The following is a 22612-nucleotide window of genomic DNA, read 5'->3' on the forward strand; positions in this document are numbered from 1 at the left end:
GCCAATAGCACTGTCCATTTATATAAACCATCCTTGGTTTCGAAGGTAGTCTTCCATTGAGCTCCTTACGAATTTGAATTCAATGATAATTGTGTTCGAGGTCAATTTTGGAGAAGATATCGACGACTTGAGATGAAATCTGAGATATCATCCATTCTTGTCAATAAGTATTGGTACTTCATAGCGATTTTTTGAAGGCTCTAGAATCTATACATAACCTCCATTTCCCTCTTTTCTTCAGGGAGAGAAAAGAAGCTAACGCACATGAACTTAGCTTTCCCTGACAAATTTTGGGAGATTGGCAGTTGGAATTAAATGAATTTGATGGACGATGCCCTATGGAGGAGACAAACCAGCTGGTAAATTTGATGAGTCAAATCTGAATATTGATTTAGCAATTTCTGCACTTCTAATGGGACCTCTTGCTGACTAGACGTTGCCTTTTCTCTAAAAGATCAAATATATCCTTTAGAGAGACTCAAAAACTCACTCCTTCTAGCCCACCATAAACAAGGATAGAGCTATGTTTTAGTCAAGCCTTCTTTAGAGGGTTTCAAAATGTGTTGTTTCCCCTCTTGTTGTATCTATAAGTATTTTGTCTGCCATGGTGGACTGCGTTTCTGTCATATTCCCAGGGCTCGCCTACTAACAAGTGGCAAACATCCATAGGTACTATATCACAGAGTACCTTATCTTACTAGTACCTATGAAATTTTCTATTGATCCACCACCTATTATCACTTTTCCGTACCTTTCCTTGACACTTTGCATCTAGTCTAAAATATGTTATTATCCAATCATTGTTTGTAGATGGTTTGTTTCCTTCCACCAAGGTCCTTCATAGCATCATATTTTCTCCAGTGTCAGCCTCTAGTTCAATGGCCTGTGGCTCCTCTTCTTCTATTGGCATTGCTCTTTTTGAATTTTTATGATTTATTGGGAAATCTTGAGCTTTGTGAGTTTCATTGTATATGAAGCATCTTAAGGGCTTCCAATCTCCAAAAGATTGTCATCATCATGCCCTGCCTCTAGGGCCCTCCCTTCCTCTAAAGTCAGGTTTCACATTTCCCTTGGGCTCTTCTCATTTGGAGGAACTTTCTTTTCTTTATTAAAGTTGCTATCACCCTTCTTATTTGCCATTTGCTCTTCCAATTTAGTTTTCTCTCTGCTTTCAAGGCATGTTCATATGTCTCATCCAAGGGACCTTTACTAAGGCTAGTTTATCTTGAAGCTAAAACCTTAGGACATTAACATACCTATCTACTTCTCGCTCTTCATTCTCTTTTATATTAGTTTGGGTTTGCACCATCATAAATTGTTCTATATAGCTTTGTACCAATTGACCCCTTTGCCTTAAGTTTTGAAATTCTTTGAACAGAGCATCCAGAAATCTATCACAAAAAGAATCTAGCTCTTAAGGTGTTTCAAAATCTTGGGCTACAGCCTGATTTGTGCTTTCCCTATCTTTCCTAGAACTTAACAAATTCTCCCACCATAGAGCATCACGAGACTTCAATTTTCACCTTTTTATGATTATCTTTATCAATGTTTTCCATCTCAAAATACCTCTCCACTCCAACTCTTGGACCTAGTCTGTGAATAAATCTGAGGTGAATTCACCTTTAAAATCTGAAATTTCAACCTTCACTTTAGATCATTGTTTGGACATAGCTTCAATGAATGTTCTACTGCCCTAGATGCATTTGACTCATCTTAATTTATTATGGCTTCAATGGCTTCTAATCTCCTAAGCCATTCTTCACCATTATTTATCTATGGCCCTAGATTCCTTCTGCATCTTGCCCCTCAGTTCAGATGGATTCCCCCTTCCTTTGGGTCATCTTTGTTTGATTGATCCTAAATTGATGCAAACAACCTCTATTGCTGCAAATTCAATAATCCTGTTCCAGGTATAGAATTGAATACAACAGACTAGAAGAGAAATATAGTGTAGGTGAGCAATATCAAACATAAATTGAGAACAGCAGAATCAAAAGTGAAAATACAGTGAAGATAAGCAATACCAAACAGTTATCAGAAATTACAAAGAATTCTTATTATCCGAAAATGAAAACTACAGAAACCATTTTATTTGTCCCCGCTAAGTCTGCCAAAATGCCTCTATATGAACTGCTTGAATAACAACATACAAAAACCCCTTTTCTAGCTCCTCTCTGTACAAATCTATCACAGCTTGTCTCTTCCATCAACCAAACTATCGACACTTATTTATTTTTCCCCAAGAAACAGGACAGTTTCTAACCACTACTGTTGCCCCACCATCCTCCCCCTCCCCATTTTCTCAACTAAACTTAAAATATGGGAAGAGACATTTAGTTAGTCCCAGTTTTGGTGGTGCATCGTTTATCTACAATCTATCAAATTGTCATTACTTTTTTCGGAACTACCAATAAAATACAATGTAGATTGAGGAGAGAAACTACTTACATGAAAATAACTAAAACACTCAATTATTCTCAAAGAAAGAATACGTAATAGTTAATACTATCTGCTAGCTTCTCTCTTGAAGCTCAGCGAGCTTACAGCTTCGCGTGTTTGAATCCAAATGCCAATGTTCCATCCTTAAGAATAATATCAACGTTTGCCTTCACGTCGGATCATTCTCTAAATGGCATTGGTAGACTCGATCTTCGAGACACATCTCACACTCCATGATGATCAACATTGGATTGTACTTTTTAGTTAGCTATTTTCATGATGATCAACATCGGATAGTACCTTTTAGTTAGCTGTTTTGATACTTCCACAATGTTGTAGGTGATTATTTTCTGGTAATATTCTACTTGTATGGTCATTCTTGCCTATTTCAGTTACTTGTGGACACCAGTATAAATTTTTATATTATAGAAACTAATATTATAATTTATATCATTGTATGTATGATTTTAATTACAATAGATTCTACAAAACGTCCACCAGACTAATGGTGAACACCATTTCATTTCATATGTTGCGTCATAAATTTAAGAAGCATACATACCCATTGCAAAAGAAGCTCCATGGGATGCGGAATTCCAGTATTGCTGCATTTCTTTCCACTCACAGTCTCTAGGACAATCACTCCGTAGCTATAAACATCTACTTTTTGTGTTAATTGGCCATGCACAGCATATTCAGGAGCAGTATATTCACTGTAATTAATAAAAAAGTGTGAGTTTGCGAGATTCTATAGTACTTGGAGTGTTACAATGCAAACTTACGTCAGTAACTAAGAAAGACAATAAATTATACTGTAGTCCATAAATGGTAAAAGCATCTCAAAGGGCAGTGAAAATACTGCTAGCTTAGAACAAGAGGAGCACTTCATGCATTTCCAGAGGAAAAGTAAATCAGTTAGTTAATGACTTACATGGTTCCACCCACCCTGGTTGTAAGATGTGTCTTATCTTCTGGGAAAAATTTGGCCAGTCCAAAATCTGCTATTTTAGGTTGCAGGTTTTCATCAAGAAGGATGTTGGGAGTTTTGATATCTCTGTGTACAATGGGAAAGTGAGATTGTTCATGCAAATATACAAGACCACGAGCAGTGCCAGTTATTATTTTGAAACGATCTATCCATTTGAGATGAATTCCCCCCTCCCCTGTTTGTTTCCAGAGTTTCAGTCACCATGGAAAGAGAGTATGAAATAGTATACTTGGAAATCATTTTTTTAAAGAAGCGAGTTGAACTCATTACCAAACAAATGCTGGTCAAGGCTCCTGTTTGGCATAAACTCATAAACTAGGAATCGCTCCTGCCCCTTACTGCAACACCCAAGCAAACGGATGAGATTTCTATGAAGAAAACCACTAACAATCTTAATTTCTGTAAGGAATTCCTCCATTGCTTGTGTTGATTGTGTCACAAAGAGCTTCTTAACAGCAATCTCTTTTCCATCTTTGAGTGTCCCCTGCAAATAAGTTCATGGTTCATTCAGTAAAACATCTTCTAAATATCATTGTTCACTTGAAAATTTAGCACCACCTGCTCCTACGATTTATCTAGCAATCTGAAGAAGCAGATGTATGAACATAGAAAATTAGAATATCATGGAATTTTGGTGATGTATGTGTAAGCTATGTAGCCAAGGAGTAGTGTGAACGTAAAACACTTGAGAATTACCGCTCTGGAAGGTAAGAAAGAAGGAAACTGTGTTAATTTCCACAAGTAATTGAAATAGGTCAATTCGATATCAAAACTACAGAATAAGGAAGAGATAGGACTGATTTACATTAACTTGAATATTTAACTAATGGGGAAACACACTAAGAAGAGTACAACAATTGCAAGTAGAAGAAAAACAAAATGAACTGTTTAGGTAGTCTACTGAACCTGCCTTCCAAACGGCTAGTATGAATTGAATAAACTATGTACTTTCGTGGTGTATGCACTAAGGTGTTATTTGCACACAACTTAGGAAAGTGGTGGAAACATATTCCAGATATATCTACCGACTGCTTAAAGTTTTACCTTATAAACTTCAGCGAAACCTCCTTGCCCAAGTTTGTTTGCAGCACAGAAGCCTTCAGTTGCTTCTTGAAAAACTTCATAATTGTAATTGAAATTAATAATTGCAGGTTCTATTTTCACTTTCAAAATGTTAGAGCTGACAGAAATGGCAACTGTAACTAACTAATGAACTGATATTTTTTCAAATGTGTACATACCTAGACCTGTACCTGATTTATGTCTTCTTAGCTGTCTAATGCGAAACCTGAAGAAGAAAAAGAACAAGAAACATAGGAGAGCTGCTCCTCCTATGCTTCCCAACAATATGGGTATTAGTTTTTAAGATTTGCTTCCTCCTCCAGTGGATATTGATGTTATGTCACATGTTAGATTTGTTCCAGGGTCTACGCCAAGTAGCTGACAGTAATATAGGCGACAGTAATATTTGTAGCTGTCAACCTCAAGGAAACATCCCGAGGGCTATCACATGCCGCCATATCTAGACTTTTAACAGTTTCTATGAAGCCCTGTCCAGAAAGAATGGCAGTGTGACAGTCAGAACTGATCATCCATAACCAGAGGGAAGCCTTGAAGGAGATTGTAGAGTTGGTGGATACAAGGTGGTTGTTTTAGTAAGTCCAAATTGAAGTAAGACCCTGCACGTCCATACATGTAGTTCCTGTACAAAGATAAGTAACCACTAATACGGTTAATATTACAAGAGTTGGAGCCTTTCAATCCTGTCTGATATGTATAAGGATCCAAATTCAAATTCCTACAGTTCTGTGTGCATACCTCCTTGTAAACCAGTTTGGTCTTTTGGTATGGATTTACATTTGAACCTAATTTAAAGTTCTAATGAATTAATTCAGAAATTTAAGTCCTAAATATAACCGAGCAAACTATGCCGGGCGACACTTTCTATGCATAGGCAGTGTTTGATTCCCTTTAAACTTGAGATTATTGAGTAGATTTCTACCTTTTGAAAGTTCTATAGATTATAAGTTCATTACTTTCACAATTAATTTAATTTTGTAGTAATATTGGCAACTAATGAAAATAGATCAATGAACTGCAAGTGCAAGAAAACTTGCCAAACTTAATTGTAATGGATCACGCGCATGATAACTCCTTCCATCAGCACAGGGATACTCAGTGATCGTCTGAGGAGGTATTGGAAGTCTGAGCAGTACATGGACCTTCCCTGCAACCTTCTCCACAGTAGTCTTTGGTCATGTTTCCACAGTACCCATAATTTTAACAACAGGGTATAAACCCAGCTGAGGTAGATTCCCACAGAGATCATCTTTATCTATAATCAGGTAATAATTCTAGTCTAGAATGTAGTCATCAGTTGTGTTATATATGTAAAAACAATTCTGGGTGATTTTTATATCTGTTTAGTCAAGCAGGGCAAGTGAAAATATTTATTGAAGCTTTTTAATCACTTAATCAATGATATCTTTTATTGTAGAGAGGATCTATTAATCAATGATATATATTATCAACTTTCCACAATCTATACAGTTTCTTGTTTTGACTATACAGTTTCTTGCTTTGACTTTTAGATTTAAGTGTGTAAATTTTTGCATTAATCTATTAATTGAATATGTTCAATAATTGTGATAGTATTTATTAGATCAAGAGAGGATATTTATACATTCAATTTTTTTACTAGCTTTACCAATCATATATAGAATTAAAATCTTTGAATGAAATTTCTATTGTTTTACATGATTATATAAATCTTATTTTTCTTTCTTTCTATTGGTCTATTATATTGCAAATAGAAGGAAAAAAATTAAATTTTTTATTTTTTATATTACATTTTTCAATACATTAAATCATTAAATTACATTTTTCAATACATTAAATCATTCAATTGTGTTGACATATGTCAATGGAACAAATAGCATAGAAAAATTAATTAAATGAAATATATTATTTTACATTTGAAAAATATTAAAAAATAAATATAAACAGATTTCACAAACATTTACATTTTCCCTTCTGTACATCTGACAACCGTGGCGGTATTCATGTTTGACCGTATTTTCTAATAAATGGGTAATTGAAGTTTTTTTGTTTTAATATAGTGGGATGCCACAAGCTTATTGGTTGAAATGGATTATATAGACATGGTCAAATGTTTTTATTTAAGTTTTATAAATTAAAATATTTGAAAATAATTTTTTAAAAGGTTAATTTATTAATATTATTAAAATAGATTTTAGTGTTGAATTATTATATTCATGATAAATAAATCAATTTATTTAAAGGAAATTTAATTAATATTCATTTTAATAATGATTAATTTTACTTTTTAATTGATTAACATTGAGAAAGTCATAATTGAAAGACTTCATTTCTAGTTTGAAATAAATTTAGACACAATATTTTTTTTATAATAGATTAATAACTGCAGAGGGGCAACACCCTTGTATTAATCAAACCCCCTACCAATGCTCCAATAGAAAAAAATTAGATACAATATTTTACTTATAATAGATGGAAGATTAAAGCAATGAAAATACCTCATCCTATTTGTAGAAGAATATAAACACAATATATTACATACCTACATTATAAAATTTAAAATTTGAAGTTAAAGAGATCACCTCAATATTTGAATTATATAGGTTGAGATTAATGAGCTATCTAAAGACTATAATTATTATGAAAGTAAAATAAATTAATAATAAACAAAATGATCTAATATTTCAATATTTATGTTCAAGGTATGAATGCATAGAGTCCACATGCATGAATAGTTCCCTCATCCTTTCCAACAAATTGGTGGCCCTCTTTTTTCATACATTCATGACTTCATTTCATATAAAAAATTTATTTAGTTTTTAAAGTTTTTGCCTTTTATTTAAAACGTGATAAACAATTTGAAACTTAATCGTATTCAATATGTTTTTTTTTGCTTGATAATATGTGTTTTTTATTAAAAATAGAAAGAAAGTACATCCACGGAGATTCTAAACTTCTAGACAAAAAGAAAAAACTTCACAAAACCACCCTACTCCAAAACAAATCCGTACAAACTAAAAACCCCCAAAAAATTCAGTACCCATCAGCCAAATTCGCATTCAAGATTTAGTTTTCAGACAGGAATATACAAATCCTGTGAAGCTACCCTATTGCTACAAGTGCAAAAATAAAAGTATACAAGCCAATCAAAACCAAACCATAAACAATTTTACTGCGATGCCCAAACTTTTAGGCAAAAACGCAACAATTTTTTTTTTTTTTTTATAACACTAAATTACAGTAATCTACATTCAATAAGATGTGATAACTTAATTAGTTTCACTAAAAAGATATCTCAAGTGTCAATATGAATGGGTCTCTAATATGAGCGATAATTTAAGTTTTTTAATTAGAAGGCTAAGAAATTTTTATTTTTTTTCCAAAGCGATTAATTAATTAACAATATTTTTAATTATTTAACATGTACAATAATTCCAATTAACTAAGGCTGAATAATTTAAACCTATGAAATCAACACAACTTTAATAATTAATTATTTGCTCAATTAGCCATCTTCAATTTTGATTAAATTTAGAGTTAGTATTGTGTCCTTATAATATTTAAATAATTCCAAAAATATATTAAATTAACATTAATAAAATGTCATTGTATTAATTACGCCGAAGGCATCTCCTACTATGAAATGTACAACTTGAATTTTGAAATCAATGATGGAAACTGTTCAAGAGGCTATGCAAGATGATGCAAGCCATCTTGACCGTGGATTTTCTTTGTTTGTCATTGGCTGGTATGACCTGCAGTGTACCTTCTTTTTACAGCTTCAGAACACCATTCTTGTTTTTCACTAGGCTCTTCCTATTAGCCACCCAAACAATGATCTTCTCAGCTATGTTGGCATAACAGATGCCAAGATACCAGTTATTGCTTCCAGTTGGGCTGAAAAAACCTAATTCAAATGTGCCATTCTTTGAAATTATTGTCTGATTACCAGTAAGCTAGGCACCCAAGGAAAGAGAGAACGTCCATGTGTTTGTATATTTGCTTTACTTTAGCCATCAAAGAAACACAATGGGAAACTAAAAACGAAGTATATTCTTCTCTTTATTTGGCCCATGGTAGATGGAATCTCCAGAGCAACCCACATTGATTTTCCCAAGATGGAGGTGAAGTAAATCCGATTTCTGCAAAAAGTGGGCATGTGATTGATTTTCAAGATATGTAAAGATTAAACAATAATGTAGTAACAAGAAACATTAATTACATTCAATTGAAAAACTAATAAGGAAACAATAGTGTAGTGATTATTGTTTATATTAAAAATTAATTACCTTCAATTCAAACAATAACAAGTGTTGCAGAGCAGCGAAGTTCCTGCCAAAGAAGGGAAGACCCCTTTTGTTTTTGTTTGTTTTGTAAAAATGTAAAATTAATTCTAACATTGTAATACCTAACTTGATTAAATTATCCCCTTTTGTTTTTGTATGTTTTGTTTTCTAAAACTGTAAAATTAATTCTAACATTGTAATACCTAACTTCATTACCGATAAATTCTCCAACATCCCCTAGCTAGACATGAGCCTAGTTCTAAAATGAGACACTATGCAATAGTGTGCCAACACAATAGCAAACAATAATGTTCAGAGCTCATGTCATGCTATATTAGCAACTACTCCATATGCGTCTCTTATATTATTTTTTTAAATCATACTAATGATGTATTGTTATCCAGATGTAGCCTTGGTAATCTGGTACAAAATTCAAGTTGTGTCCCCCAAAAGTAAAAACATAGCCATTATAGAGAAAAAAATTCTAAAATAGGCATAAAATGACTCTCTCCGCACACATGTAGTTCATCTAGAACTTGAGTCTTGTAAGTGAAAATTATGTTTTTGGGTATAGGGTTTTGTATTTTCTCATGGAACAAACTAAATCAATTCTATTTGTTGGCTTGGCATCGTGCACCTTATTTGTCTTCTCTGATGGGTATTCACAAATGTGTCATTCATTGATTTGATTGTTTACTCTATTTTTTAGGAGTTTGCTTAAATTATATCTATTACTAATAGCTCAGATTTTTGTTATGTTATATCAAGATATTTTGGTAGCAATTTTGAAACACAATAATCTAGTTTAAAATTCAATAATCTATATTTTTAAATGACTAATATGTAGAGACGCAAAGTTGTAGTATAGAAACAAATCTTTATGCAAATATGATATTTGATTCCAATTAATGCATTCCTGTAGGAAGCAATGTAGAAATGATTTCTTGAAATGGGACTAATTTATACAAGTGAATTGTATATTGAATAATCATCAATAGACATGTACAATATTTTCTATTTAATAATTATAATTTAACGATAAAGAGAAACAAGAAAGTACATTCAGCTGATCCAACCACATAGGATATACACTCATTCATAATAATTTGGAAAACTATATTGGGAAAAAATGAGAGAAACCTACCACATAGGATATACACTCATTCATAATAATTTGGAAAACTATATTGGGAAAAAATGAGAGAAACCTGATTTTTTCGCATATGCAAAATGCAGGTGAGAAAACAAGTTAGAGTATATACTTGATTGATAATAACTATTTGATGGCCATATCGAATGGCTGTAAAAGTTTCATGAGATGCAACCAACTGCATATGTGCCCAAAATAAAGAATCTTCTTTCACTGATGCTTTTGAAGAATACACATGACCAAAGAATAGCATACATGCTTCGCCAAAAAAAATCAAGGCATACATGCTGTACACTAGATATTGAAGTTTCCCAAATAAAATCTGTCAAGTATGTCATTGATAATATATGATATTAAGTATTCTAAAATATCCTATACAGACAGTCAAATTTTTAATTTAAATTCTCAGTCAAAGAAGGCCTCTGTACTTGGCTTATCAAAATTTTAAGATTTATAATGAGTATGGAATAAAAAATAAAAAATGTTGTTGCTGGGCAAATTTAGTGGAAGTTACACAGCGGAAAAGAGAAGCAATTAGCCAATTACAATGCTGCTAAATAGCTTAAATAGTTTTGCATCAACTATTTGACGGACTAAGGAAATTGTACCCATGATTCCCACAAATGCGGAAATGATCATGATTAGATTGTTGATTGAGAAAATCATAGAAGCATGAGCTGGCCTGAAACTTATATTATAAAGCAACATTGAAAGGATAAAATTCAAAGGAATAAACCCAATAGCCCCACCAAGAAGGTAGCATGGCTGCAACAAGTGTTTTTGTTACAATGCTATGGCAGATAGGTATGAAAAAACAAGGTCTATTAGATGTTTAACGGTACCCAACAATAATATTGACTCATGGAACATTTAAATTGCCAATAGAAATGCCAAATGGACTTATGAAAATGCAACAAGTGGTTGCAAAGTCAACCTCCTAAATCCTTTCTACCATCCCAGCAAGCTATACCAAAATGGGGGCAAGAATCGATTTATAAGAATTCATGAAAGCATAGTGAATAAACGATTTCTAGTATCTACGTTATCGTTGCAAATGCTATAATGAGAAATAAATACAAAATCTGGAAGTGTAGGAAGGGTAAGAAAACTATTTAAATGCTTCACAGAGCCATAGTCTGATGCTATATAATCCTTCATTAGATAGACTTGGGTACTTAGCAAACCAAGAGAGCATGTGATATGGTTCAACAACCAGGCTTACCATAAAATCTATAGGAGAATATGACAATGAGCTTAGGCAAGCCTGGAGTTAACTACAGTAAGAACATGACAAGATGAGAGAGAAGATGTATGTCAAAACTAAGAGTATAGTTATAGGAACAACTTACACTATAAATTTTTCAAGGCACACAGGGATGGTGGTCATTTTTACAACTATTCCAGTCTTTGAGCCCCGCCAACCTGTTCTGCAAGCAACCCTTTCTAAAAACAGAGAGCATCTTGTAAAATACCTGAAATAAAATAACATTCCAACAACATAAATCCCAATTGTTCGAGTGTAGAGAGCCCTAAACAAGATAAAGAAAGAATATACCTACAGGCGATTGAAGAGAGAAACTGCCTATGGCCACAAGCCCTATTGCAAAATAAATCCTTTTCCCAGTGCTTGAACCGATACATGGAAATAGTCCAGCTATAAAATGTGATTGATCATCTTCTCCTTTGAGTTGATTCATGAAAAGTAGATGCAATTAAATCAATACAAGGAAAAAAATAATACACAAACCGACCCAACCATTCAATCTGGCATAAACATTTCAGCTGCATGAAAAATGAGAAACATCTTTACCAGGGACGTAGGCTCAAAAGAAAAATTTACTCGAACATGGAGGCATCTGAGCAAAAAAAAATGGCTTGTACGCTCCTCTGCATGAAGACATGAGCATGCTAATTACTTGCCACGTGTTCTAAAATCCTAATCGCCAACTGTAGAAATGATTAATTATCTTTATCTTATCTATCTTCTAGACCAGCTCACTGCCAGAGACCTTATTTGACGTAGGTTCTCTAGGGTTGAATTCTGTGAATTCTTCTGCATGTCGTCTCCCATGCGAATCAAATGTGGCCAAAAAGGTTGAATTCTGTGAATGCTTCAGGTTGCTTCCCATGCTAATCAAATGTGACCAAAAAAGTTTGGTACCCAAAATTTGGGTAAAAAATATGCAACTTCTATATTAGACATTGACAAAATGAAATAAATCCAACAAATCTTAGCGATGTTATTGGTGGGACAACAAAAGTTTAATCACCTTTTAATGTTTTAAGCCTTCGCAATAGTTGCAGCAGGCAGGAACTATAAATCATGTCTTTATTAAAAAAAAACATTACATTATCATCTCGCACCTGTGTCCTGCATGCCCAAAACGAAAACCCTAATAGCCATCTGTCTACAAACTTTGTTCCTCGCACCCACAAAACTTGTTTTGTGTGTGTCTTGTTTGCGAAAATGAGCATTCTCTTGCATTGGGGTCTACAATGCCTTCATATCCGCCATCTACAGTCTGCCAACGCTCCCACTTTGCAGACAATGGTTAAAAACGGATCACATATCTCTATCAAAGGTGGAATTAGACTTAGGATAGCTTTGAAATAAGAATAAATCAACCACGCTATTGGTCATACAAACACATGATTATTAACTATTTATGCAAAGCCTTGCCAATAGTTCCAACGGGGTAGGAACTAATAAGGAAGATGCTTAGATATGCTTTCCACGTTCTAATATATTCATATCCTTCTCATACTCATAAAATCATGATACGACTTACAAAATTGAAATATTAATAAATTTTATAATTTTGAAATGTTATTGTATATTTTTTAATCTGCTTCATTCAATTAAAAATTTCTGAAATCTTATTAAATTTCATTTAAAGCTTTTGTTTTTCTGATGAGTTATTTTAGTTGATTTTTATTGATATTTATTTAAAAGAATTTATATGATTAAAAATTATTAAATATAAATATAATCTATAATACAATTTGTATTTTTGTATAATAGAAAATAAATTATTTATAATATAATTACAAATTATATACTCAGCAACTAATAAAACAAACAGACAGTTGTGATTTGTTTACTATCCCTCTATAAAAAATATTCAATTCATAAGGATCAATCCCTCTATCAATGATTTTTTACTATCTAAATCAAATATGGAGCATTATTTTATTGAAAAGACCAAGTTTGGATGATATGACAATTTAAGGATATTAAGCATATTAAAGAGCACAATGGCACACTTAACATGAGTCCTCCATATGAACAAGCTCTACCCCTTTATCTCCCTCTCTCTCTACCCCTATATCTCTTTCTACCATTTGAACTCATCTATAATATAAAAATATACAAAACTCTAGAATTTTTTCTCCCTAATTGACCTTCCATTCCTCTTCGGCATACCCATTGCACACTAAGGTGCAATTGTTAGAATTAATTAATTAGGCAAATAAATGTAAAGTTCTCAAATGTCATTAAATTAACTAAATCATTAATTATTTTGCCTAGTAAATTAATTCTTCCATTATTGATAACTGATCCCCTAAAAAGATTTAAATAACTATATACAATAAAATTATCCCCTTGGAGATTTAAATAATCATCTACCATTAATGAAATTCCCTCCTAAATAAAAGTACTCATTATATCATTATAAAATTACTTTGCCTAAAATGGAGGGAATTTTTCCCCATTAACTTTATTTGAATTTCAAAATAAACCCCTCTTTTAATATTATATTATTTTTAATGGGATATCCCCTTTTATATTCATATTCTATATATATATATATAAATGTTTATTTAGCCCTTATGCTAACCCTAAGTTTATTTTTAAATTATATTTTTAACTTGCCCTTTTAGGTTTCTTCTAAAATGATATATGAGATGGGATTATCTCATTTTCATCCCCTTTATTCCCTTCAATACTCTGCCCTAACCCTAAAGTCGGATTAGGAATTTCTTTTTTTGTTTGTGTTGCAGGGAGGGAGGCCATGGCCAAGGTCATAGCAGCCATGTTTCCACACAGTCGACGGTGGCGAGCCCAAACCCAAGTGGCAAAGTGCCATCTACGGGCGACAAAGTGTAAACCATCAACGACAAAGAGAAGGGGAGAGGGGAGGCTGAGGGAAGGCCCCGCGGGCTTGCAACTTTAAGGGGGGGTGTAGAGAGGGTTTCGGGCCCCCCAACACCCATTCGATATTCATCAATTTTTTGTTGAATGTTAATTTTTTAAAAATAGTTTATTTAATTGTTAATATGATATATATATATATATATATATATATATATATATATATGCATTTTCGAGATTAATGGAGATCATCTAAATCCTCCATTAATCTCGAAAATGCATATATATATATATAATTCATTCAAAAGTAACACTATAGTGAAATATCTATTTCTTCTAAAGATGTTTCTTCTTATTTCTAGAATGCTATTCTATTTTAATAGCATTGAATTCTCTTTTTTTTTTAAAAAAGCAATATATCTTCATGCAACAAATGAATAAATGCAATTTTAAATATGAAGAACATTTTCTGTGATTTCTTTCTTTCTTATCTAGAGGACAACAAGCAAAATGAAATAACAATGAATGTATAATAATAAAATTACATTCCCATTCTTAGACCCTAGGATCATATTATTAGATGAAAGAAGATGAATGCCCAAGAATTGGTTATACCGTCACTTTATAATCCACTCAGGGTGAGTTTCACATGCTAAAACTTTACATGCCATGGTTAAGGATAATAATGGTTATCGTAGATGAAACTAGGGAGAGAAAAATCCCACACTAAACGTTTAATAGATATCAATCTTGTAAATGTGATGTGAATGCATGGATATAAGAAGGAAATGACATGAATTGAGCCATAAGTTGATGCAAGTAGCCATATGTCCTAAATTAGCAATGTAAACACAACACATGTACAGGGTGGTTGCAAATAAAATGACCTTGCCATCACAAAAATAGGCACTAGGTTGACACTATCCTCAAGATGATGAAAGCAATGAAAAATTGAGAGCACGAATCCACCTTCACTCCCTGGAGTCCCACAAGCGACATCTCCTAATCTTTGCCAAAAAATGGAGGTATAGGTGGCCACCTCGTTAGTAGCTAAGTTGGATAGTTGACCCGCTTCTCCATTGGCCTCACAAAAAATATGATTACTGATCACATTAGGAATACATTCCACATATGTTAAGGCCTCCTCTAAGATATTTTGTGGTTTCCAACAAGGTGTAGACCGCTTACTTAATCAATTTATAACACCACTGAATCCACTTCTATTTCAAGGTGGGAGATTTGATGAGACACAAATTTTCAAACCATGAATGAGTGCTTCAAATTTTGTTTCATTGTTGGTTCCTATAACCAAAGGGGGATAGGATGAGAATAACGTTTTTCTTTCGGGATTGCAAAGAATACAACCAACTCTAGAAGGTCCAAGGTTTCTCCTAAAGGCCTCATCACCCATCTTGAATTGGGTGGTGTCCATGTTACCTTAACTCACAAAAAAGAGGAATTAATGCCATAAACCCCATTAACAAGGGGGAAAAAATCAATACTATCACCATTGATATAGTTACCCTATATGTTAATTTTTTTTCAATTTAAAAGGTCAAAGCATGACACTTATGATTAATGTGATAAACTTCATTATGAGGTAAAAGTTGTGAATTTTTAGTTATCCTTGTTAGTTAAAGAAATGTTCAGGTAATTTAATCAAATTTTATTCTATTTAATTGAGTGATGCCCTTATGACTATAACTTTGAAGGTGATCAATTTCATCAATATTAAATTTAATTAAGGATTAAATGGTAGATGAGTTAGTTTAGTGCTATGTGGGTTAATCATATTATTAAATTGTTTTGGTCAATTGTTTCAATTTTTGTTACATATGAATGTCATTTTATTTTTCTGTTTATCTAATTTTTTTAAATGTATATTGATAAACAAGAAATGTCACAATTCAAGTGTCATACATGCTTAAGGTATTCATAAGTCTAGATTATGAAATAAAATGATCAATAATAGTACCCAATATACAATAGACATCGAGTTATTGTAGAACTCACTAATTACTGCTAAAAGGTATAGGTTTAACTTGTGTTTGCAATGCTTCCTTAGAAACAAAACATACTTAAACTAATATATAAGTGGATAAATTTGTGGACAATTTAAGCTCTTCTACAATTCATCCATTCAATTTTTGTTAACAAAATTGCTTAGCTATGACAATCACAATATAATGAAAATTTTGTTTATAACATTGTTGTATTTGCACTCATGAAGTATAGTCTTTTTTGACACAATGTGGAAATAAATCATCCCAAAAATCTCTCTTAATTTGATCCATAACAAAATTAATGACATTATCCACAAATTTCTAAGGTGTCATTTTCATCATCCAATTTATCCAAAATTTACATCATTTTAGTAATTTACAAGGCAAATTCTCAAAACTAAGTTATAGTATGCATTGTATAACGATATAACAACTAAGATACAAAGAAGATATAGTTGATTCCATTAAGTCAATGCAATAGAAAAAACTCCATATTCTATAGATCAAGTCATGTCTAGGAATCTATTCACCATCAAAATATTTGAATATACACTAAAATTCATGTTAATTTACTAAATATTTGCTTGCACTTGTAGCTATCAGTTCAATAATCAACTGAAAAATTCTTGAATCTAGTTTAAATGACTCATATATCTCAATGGTCAACATGATCAAGAAAAAAACACAAATCTAACATGCATGTAAATAATTAATTAAATTTGTGGAAAATACAAAGCTAAAATGGTAGTAAGGTTGGGTTCACAAGAATCTAATTAGAAAACTATATGTTTCATACCACTCTCAATTTTTTATTTCTTAATTACATTTTTTCTCACATTTGCATTTATTAGCATTGACCAACTAAAGATTTCCTTGGATTCAACTTAAATATATAATTTCTAGAGTGAATTGAAGAGAGCCAAAAGACTAATAATCTCATAAACAATTGATTAAATTCCCAAGCACAAAAATAACTCAACTACTATAGACCCAATTGAAGAGAACCAAAAGACTCTATTCACCTTAACACATTAAATTTATCACTCATAATTATAAATTCATCCACACCCATAGACCTCTACCACTAAAAATTTCAATGATTAACCTCTCTACTAATAAGGTTCATAAGTATTTGAGCTAAAGATTGTAGGAATGCATTCAACCAATAAAAATATGAGTAAATTAATTATTAAATAATTTCTTGTTATGTCGAAGATGTATTACATTCACATAATGGATGCACAAATATGTGTTAATAAGAACTAGAAGCATTAAATTTGATGTGTTTTGATGCTTAAATGCATGAAAAGTAAAAAAATATTTTATTTATTTTCTCCTCTCAACTACCACTCACTTTGAGTTTAACTATTAATCAATTTTGTCTATCTCGATCACATAATGGATGCACAAATGTTAATAAAAATTAGAAGCATTAAATTTGACGTGTTTGTGACACTTAAATGAATGAAAAGTAAATAAAAAAATATTTTTATTTATTTTCCCCTCTCAACTACTACTCACTCTGAGTTTGATTATTAATCAATTAAAGATAGGTATACTAGTATTTAAGTTAAGTCATATATACTAGCTAAAAAAATTCTATAGTTCAATTAAAACAACAAATTTGCAACAGATTTTTAGTAATCAACTTATCATGCATAAATTTCTAAAGTTGAATATGAAAATATAAAATATAAAATTGATAGCCTTTTCACTTGCTCATAAATACAATCTTTGAAATGAAAAGTGAAAAGTGAAAAGTTACAAGGAATAATTAACTTGTTCATAAATACAATCATTGAAATGGAAAAGTTAAAAGGAATAATTTCAATTATCTATCAAGTGAATTTATGTTAAATAAAATAAATCTTTCTTTTGTGATTGCATCTTCTAATATTAGTGTTAAATTTTTCATCTTGGAATTTTCCATCAACTAGTTCAAATACTTAAGTTTCTTTATTCAATTGAAAAAACAAAAACATAATTTTAAAAACACTATAATTAATTATTCAATTCTATATATATTTTTGTTTATACATGTTTCTTAAATTAAATATTTTAGATTTTAATTCAAATATTTTTTTTAATCTAAAGTAAACAAAATAAAACTTTTTTTTTTTTTGGTAAAATCATAAAATGTTCCAAATTTCAAACTAATTGAAATAAAAACCATGAAATGTTCAAACACCCACCTTCTAATTTAAATTCAAAAACAATAAATTTTGACTATCATTAGAAACAAAATAAATAAATATTTTATTGAAATTATTGTTTTCATCCTCATTATAATCAATACATTAAAGCTTTTCTCACATTGACACCTACCCTATTGCAAGACAATTGGAATAGACCTTAAGTTTAGAGAATAAAGAAACTATCAATATTGAAATGCTAAATTCTTTTAAAAAAACCTTTACTTTGTAAGAGTTCTTCCTCCTTGGCACCAATTGGATTTTATTCATGTTGTAAGGTATGGACATGGAATTTAGTGCTTGAAAATATCGATTCAAGTATCAAGAATGCTATCACAAATACAAGTCCGCCTCAACAATTGTTAATATTTTCAAGTAAAGACGGGCTTACAAAAATATATGATCTAATAAATAATAGAAAGAGATAAAATTAATGAATTTGGTGAAGGTAAAATATTGAGTAGGTTAAATACACCCTATAACATGCTAAGGGAATGTACACTTAAATGAGTGAATACAAAGAGTAGAATTTGCGAAGTATGTAATTTTTAACTCTACAGTGACCAAAGGGTTGGAAAAAGTGATATCTTGCAATAGAGAACAAACTCTAATAAAAGAGATATAAAACTAAAAGAGCAATGCATATGAATGTAAACCCTAACAATATCTTGAAAATACTGATTCCATTAAAAAGTATATATTTAAAGCCTTAAAAATAGTGAAGGTGTAAATCCTAAAGCTAAAACCTTTTGTTGGTGTAAGATTGAATGTGTTCACCAAAAATGTAAAAGAAGATAATATCTTCTAAACTTAATATATAATCATCCAATAAAATGCATACATAAATATACATGAACTTAGATTAATAATTATAACTATAGAGTTGATAATTGAACAATTAAATGCTAAGCTATAAAATTAGAATGCATATGAATTTTAGGCACTTAAATCTAAAAACAATAGGTGGAGGATAAATTTGATGTGACGTTGAACATATATGTCTCTACACTAAAAATGATTCCAAAATATTTAGACCATCTCATAAACTATCATTGGTCTATCTTCTACACATTGAATCCACACTAATAGATCATTTCTATATTAACAAATCAATTCGATAACACATGGAGTTGATCTTGCTAAATTCATGCTTCTAGTTTGTACTCAATCTTGAATTCTACTCCTCTCTAAATGTTAATGATTGGTGATGTTTATAAATGCATAGGGGAGTTTGTATAGAATCCACAGGTTGTTTTCTCCTAGGTTAACCTTCTTGAAAGAATTGACTTTATAGTAATGGAAAATATTGAGGACATTTAAATATTAGTACATATAAATATTCATGTCAATGAGTACCAACTCATCTCAGGGTAGGATTGAGATAGGGGAGAGTTGACAAAAAAAATATTGTTTGAACATTTTTGTTTCTTTATATTGAAGTATTAAAGTAATAGAAAATTAGTTATTTCTATTCTTGCAATTTGTATGCAATTTATTTGTTATGTTATCCATGAATCTTGGGTGGAGTAACCCTCATATAGTGTAAAAGAGAATGTGTTGTGGGTGTGTTAGGGAAGTCCCCTACATCATTTGATCACACATGGGGTAACTTTTCTGGGAAAATTCATCAACAAGCTTAGTAGATCAATTTCTTCCAAATTAGAGATTGTGGAATTCATCTCTTCGAATAGATTACACAAATAATTTTGGAGGTCTCATTACTTTTCTCTTCCTCGTTATCTTTTTTGTCATCCTACATAGAATCATTGGAAGCATCTACATATATGAGATTAGGGGTTGGGCAACCAATGACTTTGTTGGATCTCCTTATTCTCAACAAAACTACCCCCAAAATAACTTCCATACCAATAACTTGAGTAATATCCACATCCCCTAACTACCCCCAAACTAACTTCCATACCAATAATTTGAGTAATAGCCACCTTCCCTAACTACCCCCATAATAGTTGGATCTCCTTATTCTCAACATAACTACCCCCAAACTAACTTCCCTGACTTCAAAATTCTCCTTGGGGATAAACCCTTCCCCCATGATAGACGTGTCTTCCTCATCAATAAACTAAACAAAGTTTTGTATGGCCTTCTTAGCTTTGGGTTTGTTGAGATTCCCCACATAACTCTTTGCAGGTGTCTTTCTCATAATATGAGTCATCAAATGACTATTTTAAATCTTTTTATGACCTTCTTAGCTTTGGGTTTTTTTAGATTCCCAAAATAACTCTTTTTGAAAGTGTCTTTCTTGTAATATGTAATCAAAGGACTATTTTAAATCTTTTTATGGCCTTCTTAGCTTTAGGTTTTTTAAGACTCCCAATTTGCATGTGTCTTTCTTGTAATATGTCATCAAAGGACTATTTTTAAAAGGGTGCAAAGATGGGCACAACAACATCCTTCTAAGGTGAAAAACTAAGGGTCCTAGGGTATTTGATTTTGAGTAGACTTAGAGAAGATATTGGTTTTATGGCAACATTTAGAGAAGATTTTGGGATGACCACCAAATGGGGGAATTTTTTTTTTTTTTTGAGAGGGATGGGGGCGGCGTAACATTAGGAAGGCTCTATACTTAACTTGTAGGTAGGGAATCATTATGACATACTCTAATGGGTTTCAGTGGGCATAAACATAAACAAAATCTGTACAAGTGAAAATTAGCCCTTGATAGAGTGGAATATAGGCTTTGTCAAGGTTTTTAGAAACCATGTCCTTAGCTTTTTATATTGAGGATCCCAGCGAAGAAAGCAAGTATAAGGGAAAATTGAGACAAACTCTATCTTGAAAATTATTCAAGAGATAAAATGATAATGGTAGTTGTTGTTTATATGAACTTCTAAGGTAAAGTACTTCATGATCATGAACATACCTTGTCTGGGGGAGGAGGAAGTATCTCCCTTTTTTAACCCACCATGTAGCTTCTTAGGAGCTTCACCCTCCTTGAAGAATAGGGCCATGTTCTTTTTATGTAACATGCTCTATTGCTTTCATTTTTTACCTTTGCAAGAAATTATTGTGGCTTGGGAGATAATCTCTTCACTCAATTCAAAACTAATCCCTCCCATTGGACCTCCTTGTCATTCCATGCATTGGCAAATTGAATGGAGAGGTTTCATTGTAATGATTTAGGCATCCCAAAAAAGGAGTTATACCTCCTCTATAACAAATATATTGAAGGATTCCATCTCCTTTAATCTCGTCATAGGAAATCTATTCATTTTGTAGCTTATCAGCACTCATAATGGTGATCTTATTACACAAAAATGTAGGTTGGTATCTAATAGTTTTAAAGCATTGTTGAGATGGGTGTTTCTACAACAGTTTTCATAGATCCTTGACTGTTGGAGATAAAATAAATAGTTTTAAAAAAATCTCAAACCTTTGTGGTAAGTGTTTTAACTGGTAGTTCTTCACCTCATAAATTGAGTCATGATTGCAAAAAAAAATAAAGTGCATAAAAATAAATGATCATACATGCTTAGATAATAATCATTTTTAAATAGCATTATCAAGTCAATATAAAATTCCCTTGTTTGCTTAAGAACATCATTTGGCAAATCTTTAGCATGCGAATTCATAAATATATTCAATCCATCAGTTATAGTTACCTTCCCTTTCCAAAAAATTGGAAAAGAATGATTTGTATTGTAACAATTGGGAGGAAATGTTGTCTAATCGCTATGAAAACCAAACACACCAAGAAACTTGATTCTTCATGTAAGAAAATGTTTTAGATATCCTCAATATGTAATTGTAAGGGTTTTGGGATGCTCATATTGAATTAAGATCAATACTAGTGGTGAGGTCTAATTAGAGATCCCAATGTCCTTAAATGGAAGTGTTACTTGCTAAACTGAGAATGGTGTCCAAATTTTGTGCTTGTCATTATGCACAATTAACTATTGCAAATCATTTAAAATAATCCAATTGAAGTAAGATATAGTAATTAATAAAACATTGATTATAGGAACCTATGTGTAGGCATCCTTTAAGAAACTTTGTGAAGAAAACTATTTGTGACTTCAGTCTCATTTGGAAGCAAGAACACATATAGACCTTTGGCAAAGGGTGCACTTGTGAATTAGGATCAATACTAGTGGTGAGGTCTAACTAGAGATCCCAATGTCCTTAGATGGAAGTGTTACAATTTAGGCTTGCTAAATTGGGAATGGTGTCAAAATTTTGTATTTGTCATTATGCACGATTAACTATTGGGAATCATTTAAAATAATTCAATTAAAGTAAGAAATTAATTAATAAAACATTGGAAATCTGCAGTTCTAAAAAGTAGGGGCTGCTATTTTTCAAGAAAAGATTCTAAATAATTTTGTAGCATAATTTTTTCTGGTTCATGAGACTTCCCACTCCATTCTCAAAACTCTCAAGGACA

At 31.7% G+C, this 22612-nt stretch overlaps 1 protein-coding gene across 1 annotated transcript in view; it reads right to left on the reverse strand.

The window, feature by feature from the left end:
* LOC131857348 (cysteine-rich receptor-like protein kinase 42) overlaps positions 1-22612 on the reverse strand; it is a 76908-nt gene that overhangs the window by 4693 nt on the left and 49603 nt on the right. Inside the window, exons 3-7 of the mRNA XM_059209782.1 lie at positions 4859-4977; positions 4472-4607; positions 3698-3911; positions 3371-3602; positions 3002-3152 (exon numbers count right to left, since the gene is read on the reverse strand). Coding sequence (XP_059065765.1) covers positions 3002-3152; positions 3371-3602; positions 3698-3911; positions 4472-4607; positions 4859-4977 — 852 coding nt within the window. The remainder of the gene's footprint in view (positions 1-3001; positions 3153-3370; positions 3603-3697; positions 3912-4471; positions 4608-4858; positions 4978-22612) is intronic.

The sequence above is a fragment of the Cryptomeria japonica genome, chromosome 8, assembly GCF_030272615.1.
Source record: "Cryptomeria japonica chromosome 8, Sugi_1.0, whole genome shotgun sequence".
Classification (NCBI taxonomy): domain Eukaryota; kingdom Viridiplantae; phylum Streptophyta; class Pinopsida; order Cupressales; family Cupressaceae; genus Cryptomeria; species Cryptomeria japonica.